Source organism: Electrophorus electricus, chromosome 5 (assembly GCF_013358815.1).
Source record: "Electrophorus electricus isolate fEleEle1 chromosome 5, fEleEle1.pri, whole genome shotgun sequence".
NCBI classification, from domain to species: domain Eukaryota; kingdom Metazoa; phylum Chordata; class Actinopteri; order Gymnotiformes; family Gymnotidae; genus Electrophorus; species Electrophorus electricus.
Window position 1 is genome coordinate 10,395,390 of NC_049539.1, and position 14,654 is coordinate 10,410,043.

Below are 14,654 nucleotides of genomic sequence, written 5' to 3' on the forward strand. Positions count from 1 at the left end.
CCAACTGGGTAACCAACCATGGCAGATGTGGTCTAAAAATCAATGTGAGATAAGATTGGTTGGTGCAGGTATCAGACTTCACAGAGTAAGACTGTGCAGTTTGTGTTTTTTACACTTGCGAATACTGTTAGGGCAATGTCATTGTATTGCAAAGGGGAGGGGGATGTTACTTTGACATCTTCTACACACTACACAGTGTTTCTCTGCGGCCTGCTTGGCTGCCACTGATGCTCTGTGTTCGGAGTGTTCCGGGCCTGTTGTAGTCACTGACGCGCAAATTCTCCCATGCCAGGATCGCGGGGCTGCTACAGCAGCCAGCATGGCCACCTGGGCCCCGAGCTGAGGCCCCTGCAGTCCCCCGAACACCACATCGAACCCATCTATGAAGACCGCGTCTACCAGAAGGGCCCGATGCGGAGCCTGAGCCAGAGCCAAGGGGAGCCCCTCCCATCGGGCCATGCCGGCACCTACCGCACCAACACGGGTGAGTCCCACTGCCGCTGCCTCGCGTAGCCACCGTGCGCGTAAGCCCTGCCGGGGCCACCCGCAGGACCTCCTGCGGGAGCATCCGAACCTTGGCGGGACAATCTGCCAGGATGCAGCTGAGCGGTGACCTCATTAGAGCAGGACTGGGTGGTGTTTACGCCCAAGCGATAAGTGGCTGTGCGTGTCAGCAGTGATGGGGGAGGGTAGACACTATAGCCCTTCCATATTAGCATGTCATTTGCTTTATCTTGATTTCAGTATGACATATAGCCATGTTTAGCATGCTAATCTGATTAGCAGCTCATTATTTATGTTTTTTATTCCGACCCCATTTTGCAGTTTCCTCAGAGGTATTAGTCGGAGAGAATTAAAAAGTAATGGCTTTCCTGCAAGAGTGGAAAAGATTAAAGTAATCATTATATTATGCATTTTAACGCGTATTTGGGGGGCTCTTGGGAATTTGAGCCTCTGAACTTATTTTAATGCCAACGTTAGCATCTTTTATCTGATGGTTACATTTCAGCCCCACACATTATGTAATTAATCTGGCATTTGCTGTTGTAAAAGAAGTGGAGTGTACGACACTGGACTGTTCTTTCGATCCTTCCTTTAATATCATTCACTCTTGAACGGTTACCTCACCTCCTCGCCTGCGTCTGCACGAGACCCACCAAAGACCAGCCCCTCCACGCTAATCTAGCAATAATGGAAATGAGCAAACTGGGCCAAGGTTACGCCAACAGAAATAGATCGGGGCTCGTGGTCCCACGGGGGCGCGCTGGCAACTCCGAATCTGAAGACCAAAGCAGAGCACCACATCTCACTGTCTGCATTCCGGAAGGGCGGGGGTTGAGGACGGAGGATGAGGGCCATGCACTGGAATTTCACCACTCAGAGATGTCAGCTCTCTGTCACCTAGATCCACTGGGTGGATAAAAATCCATATCACCAGTTTTAATAGCGGACCACGGCAGTAGTCTTCCTCCCTTGCTATTCCTCCCTTGCTGTGTCCTTCCGTGACCTTTGTGAAGCGCAGCTTATGATGGTTTATGCAGTTTCGATTCCCTAAACTGCTGCCATTGGCAAACGGCTTGGTAGCTGCGGCAGACTGTTGAAAACGATGTTCTCCGCCACATTTCCCCTCGCTCTAGAGACTGTGACTGAGATGATGCTTTTTTTCCTCTCAACTCTGTCTTACCCCTTCAGAATCTCTTTTACGTTTTCTTCTGATCATGTGAATTGAGATTGATTTTAAGCACGCAATTTGCGATACGTTGAGCATACCTCTACCGTTACCTTCAACACAAGCCTTTTACATGTTTAGAACATGCCTTGGCTTCCTTTGACACAAATAAATGACGGCGCCTGACTCTTAGTTACATGAAACACATGAAGAGGGCGGGACTTAACGCTCAGGATGCTGTGCTACATGACTGCTTCCATTATAAATGGAAATGTATAATGCATTAGTTTCTGATAGCACATGTGTTTGGTGACTAGACTCCAGTGCCACTGACAATGATATTATTTGTCATAAGTGATGTTGAATTTTCCAGTATGGCTATGGTGCTCATTAAGGCTGTATTATTTCCATCGTGGCGATTTGTTTTTAGTCTGATTAAAGCCGTAAGTCACTCGCAGGATTCTGTGGTGTTTTCGCGGAAACATGACTCAATCCTCGGGCGAGGCCATTTCAGGTGTAGGTCTGAATTGGCACTCCTGCCCCTCATGCCTGTGCATGCACATGGACGTGGGTAAGGGCCGCCAGAGCCGGAGCTAATCTGGGCTCCGTGTTAGGAGCCACATGACTGTGTGTAGAGGCGAGTGTTGGCGGTGACAGCGGACCGTTTTGTAGGGAAGACAAAGCAGGTGCAAAGTGAGGTGAGTGACTTCATCTGGCCTAGTTTAGACGACAGGCCAAAACAGAACTGTGAAGGGCCTTGGCCAAGGTTAGACCAAGCTCTCTCTCTCTCTCTCTCTCTCTCTCTTCTTCCCTTTCTCTTTTCCTCTTGTCCTCTCACTCTCTTTCCCTTTCTTTCTCTGTCCTCCTCCCTTTTCCCTTCACACTCTCTGTATCACACTCACACATACTCTTACTCTGGCGCACACACACACAAACACACCCACATTCAACACTCACGTTTCATATCCTGAATTACAGGTTATATCCCCAGTTTCAAGCGAATGAATCTATCAAAGAAGGCCTACCTGCACTGCGGTGTGCTATCAAGACATGTGCAGGACAAGTTTAACATAATAAACCTGCTCTATGAATGAACAGATTATTTCACATTTGAACTCCTAAGAGGATCGTTATAAATGAATTAAAGCGATTTTTTTTTCTGCACCCTAATTTTAACTGTGACTCAGAGTCTAAGTAGATTTCAGGCGGCGCTAGACAACACAATTATGTCCAGATTACTACATGTTGCTTGTAGTTACAATCTTGCAGTTCTCTGCTGTTATTGACAGACGCCATATGGTAAGACTAGAAGGCATGCCAGACATGTGCTCAAATCCTTTTAAAAGGTTCCGCACAGCTTAGTGCGCTAGAGACACTTTATGAGCGCCTGCCATGCGCTATCCTGCCTGCTTTTACTAAGTTAAAACAAAATGGAGTGGAGCCGCAAATCCAGCACAGAGACGGATCCCCTGACTGTCCCCTCGGTCCGTCCCCCCACCCGCCTCGTGCAGTTGCTCAGGCAGCTGAGCACCAAAGCAAATGCATCGCAAGAGAGCCCTGGCTCCACGCTCTGTGGGATAGATGCCCAGACTGAGGCGAAAAAATGGATTTACTTAGTTAAATTGTGGCCATTGCTTCCACCAAAATGGTTTGCTTTAATAGTGCCCTGCACATTTGGATTGTGTCAATAAAATTGCTGCAATATAATCACATTCTGTGTTTAAGTCATTCATCTGATCGAATATACTGGAACTGGACTCTGTATTCATGAAAGAAGTTCGTTGTGCAGATTTTTTTCTCCAGCCAGAGTATTCTGGAAGAGAGGACCAGACTTCTAGAGGAAATGAGAGCAGGAATTAGAGTAGTAGGCACTCACTTGTGTGATGGTAGAGTAGCGTCTCACAGCACTCACCTGTGTGATGGTAGAGTAGCGTCTCACAGCACACACCTGTGTGATGGTAGAGTAGCGTCTCACAGCACACACCTGTGTGATGGTAGAGTAGCGTCTCACAGCACACACCTGTGTGATGGTAGAGTAGCGTCTCACAGCACACACCTGTGTGATGGTAGAGTAGCGTCTCACAGCACTCACCTGTGTGATGGTAGAGTAGCGTCTCACAGCACACACCTGTGTGATGGTAGAGTAGCGTCTCACAGCACTCACCTGTGTGATGGTAGAGTAGCGTCTCACAGCACTCACCTGTGTGATGGTAGAGTAGCGTCTCACAGCACTCACCTGTGTGATGGTAGAGTAGCGTCTCACAGCACTCACCTGTGTGATGGTAGAGTAGCGTCTCACAGCACACACCTGTGTGATGGTAGAGTAGCATCTCACAGCACTCACCTGTGTGATGGTAGAGTAGCGTCTCACAACGCTCACCTGTGTGATGGTAGAGTAGCGTCTCACAACGCTCACCTGTGTGATGGTAAAGTAGCGTCTCACAGCGCTCACCTGTGTGATGGTAGAGTAGCGTCTCACAGCGCTCACCTGTGTGATGGTGGAGTAGCGTCTCACAACGCTCACCTGTGTGATGGTAGTGTCTCACAGCAACTGGCCAAAGTTGATTTTGATATTCTCTTTTGTTGACATCTGTCTACTTTTTTATCTTAGGTACTGGTTTCTCAATGTCTTTTGAATCTAGTAGCAGAGGTGGAGATTAGGCAGAGTTTGTCATGTTACATTGGGAAGGAACAGGAAAACATACTTGTGAACATGGATTTCTGAAAGCAAATTTAGATAAACTGGTAATTCACTGGTTATAATATACATGTTCAGGTTATAATATACATGTTCATACACTGATTATAATCTACATGTTCAGGTAACATGCTACAGAATCATTTGAATTATTTCAATTGAGGACAAGGACTTTTATTTTGACATAGGTTTGTCTTCTGGCAATAAAAGTCTTTTGACAGTAGGAATTAACCATGGAGGATATTTTTTTGGGAAAGAAGTTGCATGTGGGAAACCAAGTCTTAAGGTTTTGGCCTTGTTTTCTGTGCATGTGTACATACGTGTGTGTGCAGTTATTTCTGTGGCATGTACCTCAAGAACTTACTGGATGTGGCTGAAATTATTTAGTTTTCTGATCCTAAGCCCAGATCAAGAGACAAAACCTCAGAAATATTTCCACATTCCTTTGGAGATTGCATGAATAAAACTCATTTAAAGAAGGATCTGATAAGATCTATTTTAGATTGTGGTTTATTCCCTCTGTATATTCATATATTGAGATGTTGGTGAAAACACAGAAAAACAGAGAATTAGATTTCTTTTTTTCCCCTAATAGACGAGGAACCCTTTTACTCTATGTAATTACAGTATATTGTGTACTGAAGTGGAAAGCATATATTTCTCAGTGCATTTGTGAATTTCACTCAGGATTTCGCCAGGATTGCAGCTGTGTTTGTGAGCCAGTTTTATATGCAGTTCTTCTCGACAGCGCACAGCCGATTCAGCGGTGGGACTCCTATGTGCTGCACAACGTTGTTATTGGGATATCCTTCGAGCATAATCTATCATGGTTAGCTGCTTTGCAGTGTAATGATTGGTTTATGCTAAGAGCTTCGGATGAAGATGCGTGCTAAGATAATAGCGTCTTTCACGCCTCCCCCGGCCACGCCCCCCCCCCCCCCCCCCCCCCCCCCCCCCCCCCCCCCGCGGACATCACCGCAGCAGGACCCGCGCTCGCACGGCTCTGAAATTCAAACTTAATCAAGTCAATTAGGCTCTGATGCGCGAGGCACAGCGGCACGAGCGCACGCGGACGAAAACGTGCTGCAAACTCTCGTTTTGAAAATGAAAGGCGGGATTAGCCCAGCCCTGGAGGAAGACACATCTGGAGGGCTGACTCCCCCTCCTCTTCCTCCCATCTCCTGTTCAAACACCATCACCTTCTAGGGAGGTGGAGAGGGGGAAACCCTCTTAAAAAGTGTTTGCCTTTTTCATCACGGTGACTGTATCATCAAAGAAGACTAATATGACTCACAACTTATTTCAAAAGGCCGTTTTGCTTAACCCTTTAAGCTAATTCTCTCTCTCTCCCTGAATCTGTTCTATATGCTAAATAACAGCCCCTGACACACTCGAATAAAACCATGGCTGCTTCAGAAAGGAGGAGAAGGGAGAAAAGACCCTACTTTTACCTCATCAGCCAAGTTCACTTTAAGACTGTAAAATGGCTCTTGTAACGAGAGGACATGAAAGTAAAGAGCGTTCAAGAGTGTTGCTAATCGTCTAGTTATTAAACCTCTGCAGTTCAACAAGGAGATCCAGTGGACACCAAACTTTAACACTGAAATCGTTTCATAGAGCACCATGTCCCTGTGTTGAGCACGACATAGTTTGCCTGGAAGCGTTGGAGCAGTGTCCCCTGGCCCCCGCCGGACACTGCGATCCTCCACCGGGCCCGACCAGTGCGGCCTAGGGGCTGCCGGTTGGCCGATTAGCATACAACTTTAGCATATCACTCGGGTGGGTTATAGTGTTCGATGCATTATTGGGCATGGTTCACCTGCAAAGGCTGTTCTACCTCCCTGTGCCTCAGTCGTTCATGCGCATGGTTACAGGTGCAAACGTAATGCAGACGAGGGACATTGAACTCTGGGGCCATTATGTAAGGGGGGGGGGGGGGGCCTGCTCTGGGCTCGTGAAGGACAGAGTTCATAATTCTTGATTATCAGTGTGAGACAGTGAAATGCCGCAGTTTATGCCTGTCGAGCCCTTTGAAAGAAAAGCCACTTAGCTTTTAAATGTTCACACATCCGTTTACATGTGTAATGAATGAGGAAAGAAGAGCTACAGTAAAAAGCTACAGAAATGAGCAGAGTGGGTCAGTAGACTGGGGCAGGAAGGGCGGCTTATAAAAGTTGAGTCTTCCAATAAATGAGTGGTAAAAGTCCACATTGTAAAAATGAAGGCAGCTGCACAGCCAGCACTGGGCAGCTTTCTCTCATATTTGGGGGATTTGGAGGGATCTGACGCACAGGTCTCTTGGAGAGAGATGCTTTTGCTGCAAATTACCTGCCTCCGGATGGCCAATAAAGCCGTCGGGGGACAAATTCCATCGCGACGGCAGCACCCACAACCGCTGCTCTGGCTTTTAGCAGAGGGCATCTGACTAATGGTCACATTTTCACAAAGGATGTGCACTTTTTGAGGGACGATTGACAGCTGGGGATGGGGCACGGAAGTGACAAAGCACGCACAAACAAAACAACCCTGGTAACTTCTTGATTTAAGTAGCCCATGTGTCTTTGCGCCTGGGCTGTTGTGTCGTGATGGCACGTGCTAATATCAACCCTACTGACACGTCCACAGCCATGCGACACACTCACGTGGGTTACGTCCCGTTAAGAGCACGAAGGTCATAAAACTTAGAAACAACTTATCAGTAAACATCGAGTATCGCTGGCTGCAATTGTTAATTGGCACATTGGCTCCACGCCGCGCCACTGGTCGATGCTGCATTGTTAACACGTCGCCTGGCCGCCAAAGCTGTCCCTGGAGGAAAGTGAATCACGTACGCATCATAAACAGTGGACCACTAGCCAGCATGGACGCGCCGTTCACAGAAGAATGGAAGAATGAAAGGCTTTTACAGTTGAAAGTGACCTCGGCGGATTCTCAACTGTGGCCTGGCACTTTTCCCAGCCTATGCACTTCTGCAGGTTTACCATGCCAGAGTGTCTGCAGGTTTACCACGCCAGAACGTCTGCAGGTTTTCCACGCCAGAACGTCTGCAGGTTTTCCACGCCAGAACGTCTGCAGGTTTACCACACCAGAGTGTCTGCAGGTTTACCACACCAGAGTGTCTGCAGGTTTACCACGCCAGAGTGTCTGCAGGTTTACCACACCAGAGTGTCTGCAGGTTTACCACGCCAGAGTGTCTGCAGGTTTACCAGACCAGAGTGTCTGCAGGTTTAACACACCAGAGTGTCTGCAGGTTTTCCACGCCAGAGTGTCTGCAGGTTTACCACACCAGAGTGTCTGCAGGTTTACCACGCCACAATGTCTGCAAGTTTACCACACCAGAGTGTCTGCAGGTTTACCACACCAGAGTGTCTGCAGGTTTACCACACCAGAATGTCTGCAGGTTTACCACACCAGAATGTCTGCAGGTTTACCACACCAGAATGCCTGCAGGCCAGAAATGCCGCTGATGGAAATTCAAGAATTCTAAGGTCATGCAGCACAGCACAACACCATTACAAGGCATTAAGGATGCACTAAGGCTTTCACTCTGTGTTCATGTAAACGGTCCCTGTGGTGTTTCCTCATCGGGGCTTTTACGCGCTGCTTTTCTGTTACTAAATATGGCCTTGGAAATCCTTTGAAGGGGGATTCTTAAAATTCTAAACCTTCAAGCAGGATTCTTTGAAAGCATTTTATTTTGTTTTGCTTTTCCAAAATTCCAAAGTGTTTCCTTTTGACAGACAAGATCATATGAAATGTGAACTCCAAACTATGACTGAGACATCTAATCATTTGACAGTATCAACGTCTGCATGTCAAAATGAGTGAACAGAGCCATTTTCTCTGAGTGGTGGAATCAAAAGGCGCCATCTGCCAGGTGTGATCTCCTGCTGGAGGAGGGTGCTGGAAGCCGCAGCCGCACTCGGCCCCTCTGGGCCCTGCCCGCACGGCCCAGGACCGGCAGGCAGATGTGGTCCCTCACTGATCTATATATAAAAGGTCAAGTCATTTGAAAGAGTGACCCATTATCCAAACAAATAGAATGCTCAGCCTCAATCAAGGGCCCTGGTACGACTAGAGATTAGGAGTGACTCATGAGGGCCTGCCACGATGGGGGAAGGCAGCAGCTAATATCCACCTCCTACCGGGACTGGCGCAGATCGGCATCCTCGGGGCGCACTGGCTTGCGCTGTGCAGACATGGGAGTTGGCCATCAGCCCAGGGCACTTGCTGTCACACAGCAGAGATCGGACCTGCGCCGCGTGCGGAAGGCGACCGCAGCGTTCCGGCAGACCTGCGAGATTCCGCTCGGTGATATTGGTGATATTTTTGTCACAGGCAGCGTGTACCACGTCTGAATGAACTAGCACACTTGTCCAGCAGACAGAAAAGTACCGCCTTTGCTTGAGCAGTTTTCGGTGTACAAAACACTGCCCGCTGTGGATCAGTCCTGTCCTCCGACATCTCCGGTGTTTATCCGTAGCCCGACAGACCGATTAGGTGTGGAAGGTGAAGGCTCAATTAAGTAGAGAACGGAGGCTTCAGTGTAATTGAGAGTGGCTGGTTATCCACGAGCTTACTTCTGGCTGGCAACTGTAGAGGTTTGCAGGGACCTTCGCAGGAAAAGGACGGGTGTTGCGGGAAGAATCTTGAGTTCATTTGCCTTGTTCCGTTATGAGCGGCCTGCACTGGGGGCGTCATCTGTGTTTGAAATGAACGGGAGGAGCCTGTCGAACTGTCGGCCGGAACAAAAGACGCAACGGATGGTGCCACACGCAGAGTGCTGCCTGCCGTCCGGTTTACCAGACAAAGCGCAATTTTATTTCCATTTTAGCGATGGGCTGCTAATGGGCTGTTGTTTCTTTGTGAATCTTTAGACTTTCACGGAAGACTGTCCCTGTCCTCCAGAATTTGGCTGCTCTTTGTCGACCCTTTCAGTTAATATTAGCTAATGGTGTCTAAAGGTCACAGGAAGGTTGGTCTTTTACAGAGTAGTCAGAGAGGTAATGTTCTAGCCATAATGATAAGTGGGGCTTCAGATTGTCTCACACACACACACACACACACACACACACACTCACACTCACACACACACACACACACACACACACACACACTCAAACAGGCATCTGTCACCGACATATGAAGCAGAATCTTGATGAGGCTGATTAGATTTTCTTGGCATAAAAACCTGCCAAGCAAAAACTGATGCGTATTTTAACCATAACCAAAAGATCCATTAATTGATTGCAATTAATAAGCAAACCCAATTATTATTCACTAATAATACTAGTGGTAGAGAAATATTTGACATCCTTGCTATTGGCTTGAATCCCAAGGAATTTCCCCCGTTGCTACTAAACGGTGAATGGTGAGATGCCCAGATTGGATTATGGCCTGGAGCATCCGTCCTCTCTTATGTTTGAGTTACAAATATGTGTTAGCAAAAAGTTTATTAGCTAATTTGGCACTGAGTTCATTGGAAGCAATTTATTTTACTATTTTTTTATATCTGAAATCTGCTTCATGCAATAAAGACCTTTAAGACTTCAGGACTTAACAATGCTAATAGGAGGCTAAAGTAACTGTTCCTTTTGTGCCCTTAAAATAATCAGTTTTTCAAAGGCTGCTGTTTATAGCTTCTTTTTTTTTTTTTTTTTACAAAAAAGGTCATTATATTTTAGTCCTAGCTGAACAGGCTCCAGTCTCATGTTCCGCTCTACAGGTGGCTCGGTCCTGCTTCAGACATTGATATTCTGTTCAGCTCAGTGCTCCTAATTTTCCCCTGCCCAGCCAAGTTAGAGCTCAGACTACTTTCTCTCATGCTCTCTCCCTCCCCCACCTCCCCCGACACCCCTCTGACTCACCTTCCAACTTCGTTACCGCGACTGTCGGGACCGCTGGCCTCCGCTGAGCGTCCGTAGCCCTCTCCCGCTGCGGTGCAGCTCTGCCCCGTCGCCCAGACCCAGCGCTGCCTGCATCGCACTCTGCTGCATGCGCTATAGAGGAGACCCGGACTGCGGGAGCTTCCGTCCATCGATCGTCTGGGCCGTCCGATTTATGGGCTCGGACTGCGCGAGCAGCCACGTTAGCGTACCGGCCTAATGAATACTATCCACTACCTACAGCCGGGACGGTTTTTTTGTTTTGTTTTGTTTTTTTATGTTTTTTTTTTTAAAGCGGTACGTCCGTGTAAGCGTTATTCACAGTCCACAGGGGCCTAAATGAGCCGAAGTTACCGCGCAGCCTGTGATCTCTTAAGTTCTCTCCTCTGAGTTTAGCGTCATCTGCTTTCAGACGAGCCATTTGTTCATCTCCGCGGACTGAATCAAGCTGTTCCTTCTTCCCTTAGCACTAATTTATCGCTGACAACAGGAGCGCCGAGCAGGAACGCAGCGCTTGCTCTGCTTTATAACTGCCGTCCGGTTACTCGTGATTTAGCGCTGTTCCCGCAGAAGTGTATCCCCCTCCGCCATGCCTCAGCCTTCCCACTGACGTTCTCCTGTTATACTGCCCGTATGCATTTGAAGCCTTTGATGTTTATAGTGGCCCCGGTTTCTGCTCTTTTAGCAGTTCCATCTTCCTCTCGAACAGCTTGTACAGCTGCCGGCTGATCGCTGGAGCTCAGTGCGAGGTGCGCGAGCATTTGGAGTATATGTTACGTGTGTGGTTGTTATCTCCTGTTGGACGTGTGAGAATTCCGTGCTGGTGTAACGATTGATTCATTCTGTTTCTGTCCCCTTTTCTCGTCTCCAACTCTGCCATTCCTGTTGGCCCACTGTGTCTCTCCGCTGTTGTCTTCATCTCCCATTGTTGCTCTCTTAGACCTGGTCAGCCAGATTTGTGAGCAGGTCCTGAACTTTTTGCTTTGTCCCAACTCTCCTGCCGTAGCCCCGTCCTCCCCTGGTGTCGACTCCGTACCCTTGCAGAGAACGGGAAGCCAGAACGCCACGGGGACGTACCCGCGCGGGGGCTACACAGCAGGCCCGGCAGGCAACTACGTAGACCCCTACCGCACGCTGCCCTACTGCTCTTCCGTGGAGTCCCCCTACAGCAAGTCGGGCCCCGCCTTGCCCCCGGAGGGCACCCTCGCCCGCTCGCCTTCCATAGACAGCATCCAGAAGGACCCAAGGTAAGTCCCCGCAGTTGCTCCTGACGCCCAGGCACACCACTGACAGCCCATCGTGCATGTGCTGACTGCATCTCAGCAGGGACTGGAGCTAAGCACATGCCCCCAGTGGCATGTTGAGGACCCCCTCGTGGGGGTCGCATGTTGGAGACGGTCTTGTCAAATTTCCCATGCCTCGGTTTTATCGTCGGGACGTCGGCGGCGGAGTGGTGCTCATGCTCTAGGCTCGGGGACTCTTTCTGTGCATTTTTCCCAAACGTAAACTTCAGACTTGCAGGAACTTGGTGAAAAATGTTTGTTTTTCCAGCAACATAGATTTTCATGTTTTGATAAAGAAAATGCAATTCACATCAGTAATGCACACACTGATCTATAAGCAATTTCATGTGTTATTACAGCATGAGTGTGCGAAGAGCAGTCTTTCTCAATATTTCTGTCTCCAGATCGATTTATATAAGAAAACTATCTCTGTGGTTAATTATGCATCTGTCTTGCAACAGTGCTGACATGACCAAAATGGGAGAGAGAGAAAGTGAAGTTTTCAGAGCAGATCTAAAGGCAGCATTGAGTTCCTTCAGCCTGTTTGCTTTAGTACATAATTTAACAAGTGGGGATAACTTGTAAACATTTTAAATATGTAAATTTTTTGCCTCCTGTATGTCTCAGTTTTTTGGGGTGTTTTGTTGTTGTTGTTGTTGTTGTTTTGCTTGGGTTTTTTGTTGTTTTGCTTTGATTTGTTTTGGTTTTGCTGGCTGTAAAATTATGCTAACAAAAAAGTGCTAGCAGTACATCAGTGAAAGTTATAATTGAGATCAGCTGAGGTAAAATGCCTCAGATGTCTCTAACCACCAGGCTTCAGGTTCAAGACCCCTCAGACATCAAATAACTGCAATAGCGTAGGTTCAGCTGAAGCCGCACTTGTCTGGTCATTGTCCACGTGAACAAGCCCTGAGACGGAAGCACAATACAAAACCTCTATAGAAGGCTTCTGCCTGTTATCGGAAATGGGCCCCTGACCTGAACCTGAGCAGCGTGGAAGTGATTCTTCTCTGAGCCTTCTCTCTCTTCAAAAGAGTTCTAATAAAATAAGTCAAATGCACTCATTTCTTTTTATGGGCTCTACAGTGCTGAATTAATCAAGTGTCATCCTTTAGCCCGCGTGGATTTATGTGCAGACTTTCGGCTACGGCTGGATCTCCTCACTGCGTTTCGATGCCTAGCCTGTAGTTGATGAAGGGCAACATGGTTGGTGGCTTCAGTAGCTGCGGTCGGTTTTAATTGGAGGGGCACGATTCCTTGTCAGGGTCAGAGGGAATGATGACCGCCCACCTCCACCCCCCCAACCCCCCATGATCTGACAATCCCCCCCCCCCGATCTGTCTTTGGCAGCATTGGAGCTAATGAGCTCTGAATGGTTAGGCCTGTTGCAGAAGCTGCTGATAGCTGAGGACAGCGTGTGGGTGGGGGGGTGGGGATCCTAATGATGCCCGGTGCGAGCTACCTGTCTGATGCTCGCCTCGCCTCTGGCCGAGGCGTTTTCTGTGCAGATGCTGGACTGCACTGGCATTTATTTATTTATGTTATGTCATGTTTTTTTATTCATCCTCAGGTTTTTTTATTCATCCAGGTATTCAATCGTTTTTTTTTTTTCATTAACATTTACCTGCTTGAACGAACTTCTAAGTTTGACGTTATTCAAAATATCTCTCGCAAATTGATGGGCACATTTTAAAAAAACCAAAAAAAAAAACCACGATGAGGCCCTGCCTCTGCTGGGCTGCCCCAGGCACTGTAGACCGGGGGGAGGGACTAGAACACTGGTCTGGGTCTGTGGAATAAAGGCTACAGCTCTCTGCTCTGTTAAAGTGCGAGGTGCCACAGAGCAACAGTGGTTGGGGATGGGGGCAGAAGGCAGAGGCATGGAGTGCTGAAACGTAGCTGGCACCGGCGCCACCCAGTACCAATACTCGCTTCCGTATGTGACACAATTCCATGAAAATTCTCGTGAAAATGCCTTTATTTCCCGTGCGGTGGAAATAAGATGAGCGGCGGGTCCCCCCCTCCGGTCCTGACGCCGCTGCCGTCCGCACCTTGTCAGTGGCTGTCTCGTGCTCGACTTCCGGAGTGGCCATCCCATGGACGTTTGGCGCCTGAGCTCTTGTGAAGGTGTTTACTTTTTCCCGACGGCTCTGCTGGGCCGGCGCGAGCCTTCAGGTGAGCCCGATTGCTGCGGACTGACAAAGCGTGACATTTTCTGCCCTTTTCTCCCTCAGCAAAACGCAGGAGGGGTGTGAGGAGAGAGAGAGAGAGAGAAGCCAGAAGGGCAGCCTACCAGAAGAGCTCACCCAGTCCGCTTTGTGTAGTCAATCGCATTAGTAACATGGCACAGAACAGTGTAGATATACACAGTAGCAGAGCCTCTAAAAAACTGCTACACGGGGATGAAAGTGTTCTTCTAAGAGCCTCGTCCATGGCGTGCTGTGATTAAAATGTATTAAAACACATTAACATGCTTTGTTAGCCTTGTTAATGATTATTGCACTGTAAAAAAAATCGTTCACTGTGAACTATAAAAACCTTCCGCAGCCGGGTGCATCCGTCTCCGCGCTGCCGTCTTGCCGCCACGCTAGGCGCACCTTTGGCCCGGAGGGGACGCCGCCGTGGGACATTGCCACATAAGCAACAATGACGTGGGCCGTAAAAGAAAGAGGGCGCCGCACGGTTAGGTGAGCGTGTCCACCGAGCCCTGCAGGGCATCAGACTGGGGGAGTCAATGAAGACAAATAAACCTGATTGAGTGGGGCCTATTGATTTGTTTCCATGGAAATGGGCCGAGGGCAGAGGGAGATGGGGTGGGGTGGAGGGCAGCTTTCTGCAAATTGCAAAAACACAAATACGGATCTTTTGAGCACGTCCTTAGAGGTCCTTCCTGTGGCCAGCCCCATCGATCAGAGATGCGAGTAGGAGCTGTGGCTCTTCATGCCTTTAACACGGGGCACCTCACCCGCTTCTACCCCCTGGCAGGCCGCGTCGCGGCGCTTCTTCTCCACTTGTGCCCTGCCCGAGCACAAAAGCTTCACCCAGGCCGGGGAGCAGAAGGTCACGCCGCCTAATGCTCAAGAGCTTCGAGAACGAGGGCTTCTGTATTGCTACAGAAG

General features: G+C 48.6%; 1 protein-coding gene across 1 annotated transcript in view; it reads left to right on the plus strand.

Annotated features, from left to right (window-relative positions):
* ctnnd2a (catenin (cadherin-associated protein), delta 2a) overlaps positions 1 to 14,654 on the plus strand; it is a 188,683-nt gene that overhangs the window by 95,954 nt on the left and 78,075 nt on the right. The window contains exons 8-9 of the mRNA XM_027004434.2: positions 293 to 484; positions 11,259 to 11,499. Coding sequence (XP_026860235.2) covers positions 293 to 484; positions 11,259 to 11,499 — 433 coding nt within the window. The remainder of the gene's footprint in view (positions 1 to 292; positions 485 to 11,258; positions 11,500 to 14,654) is intronic.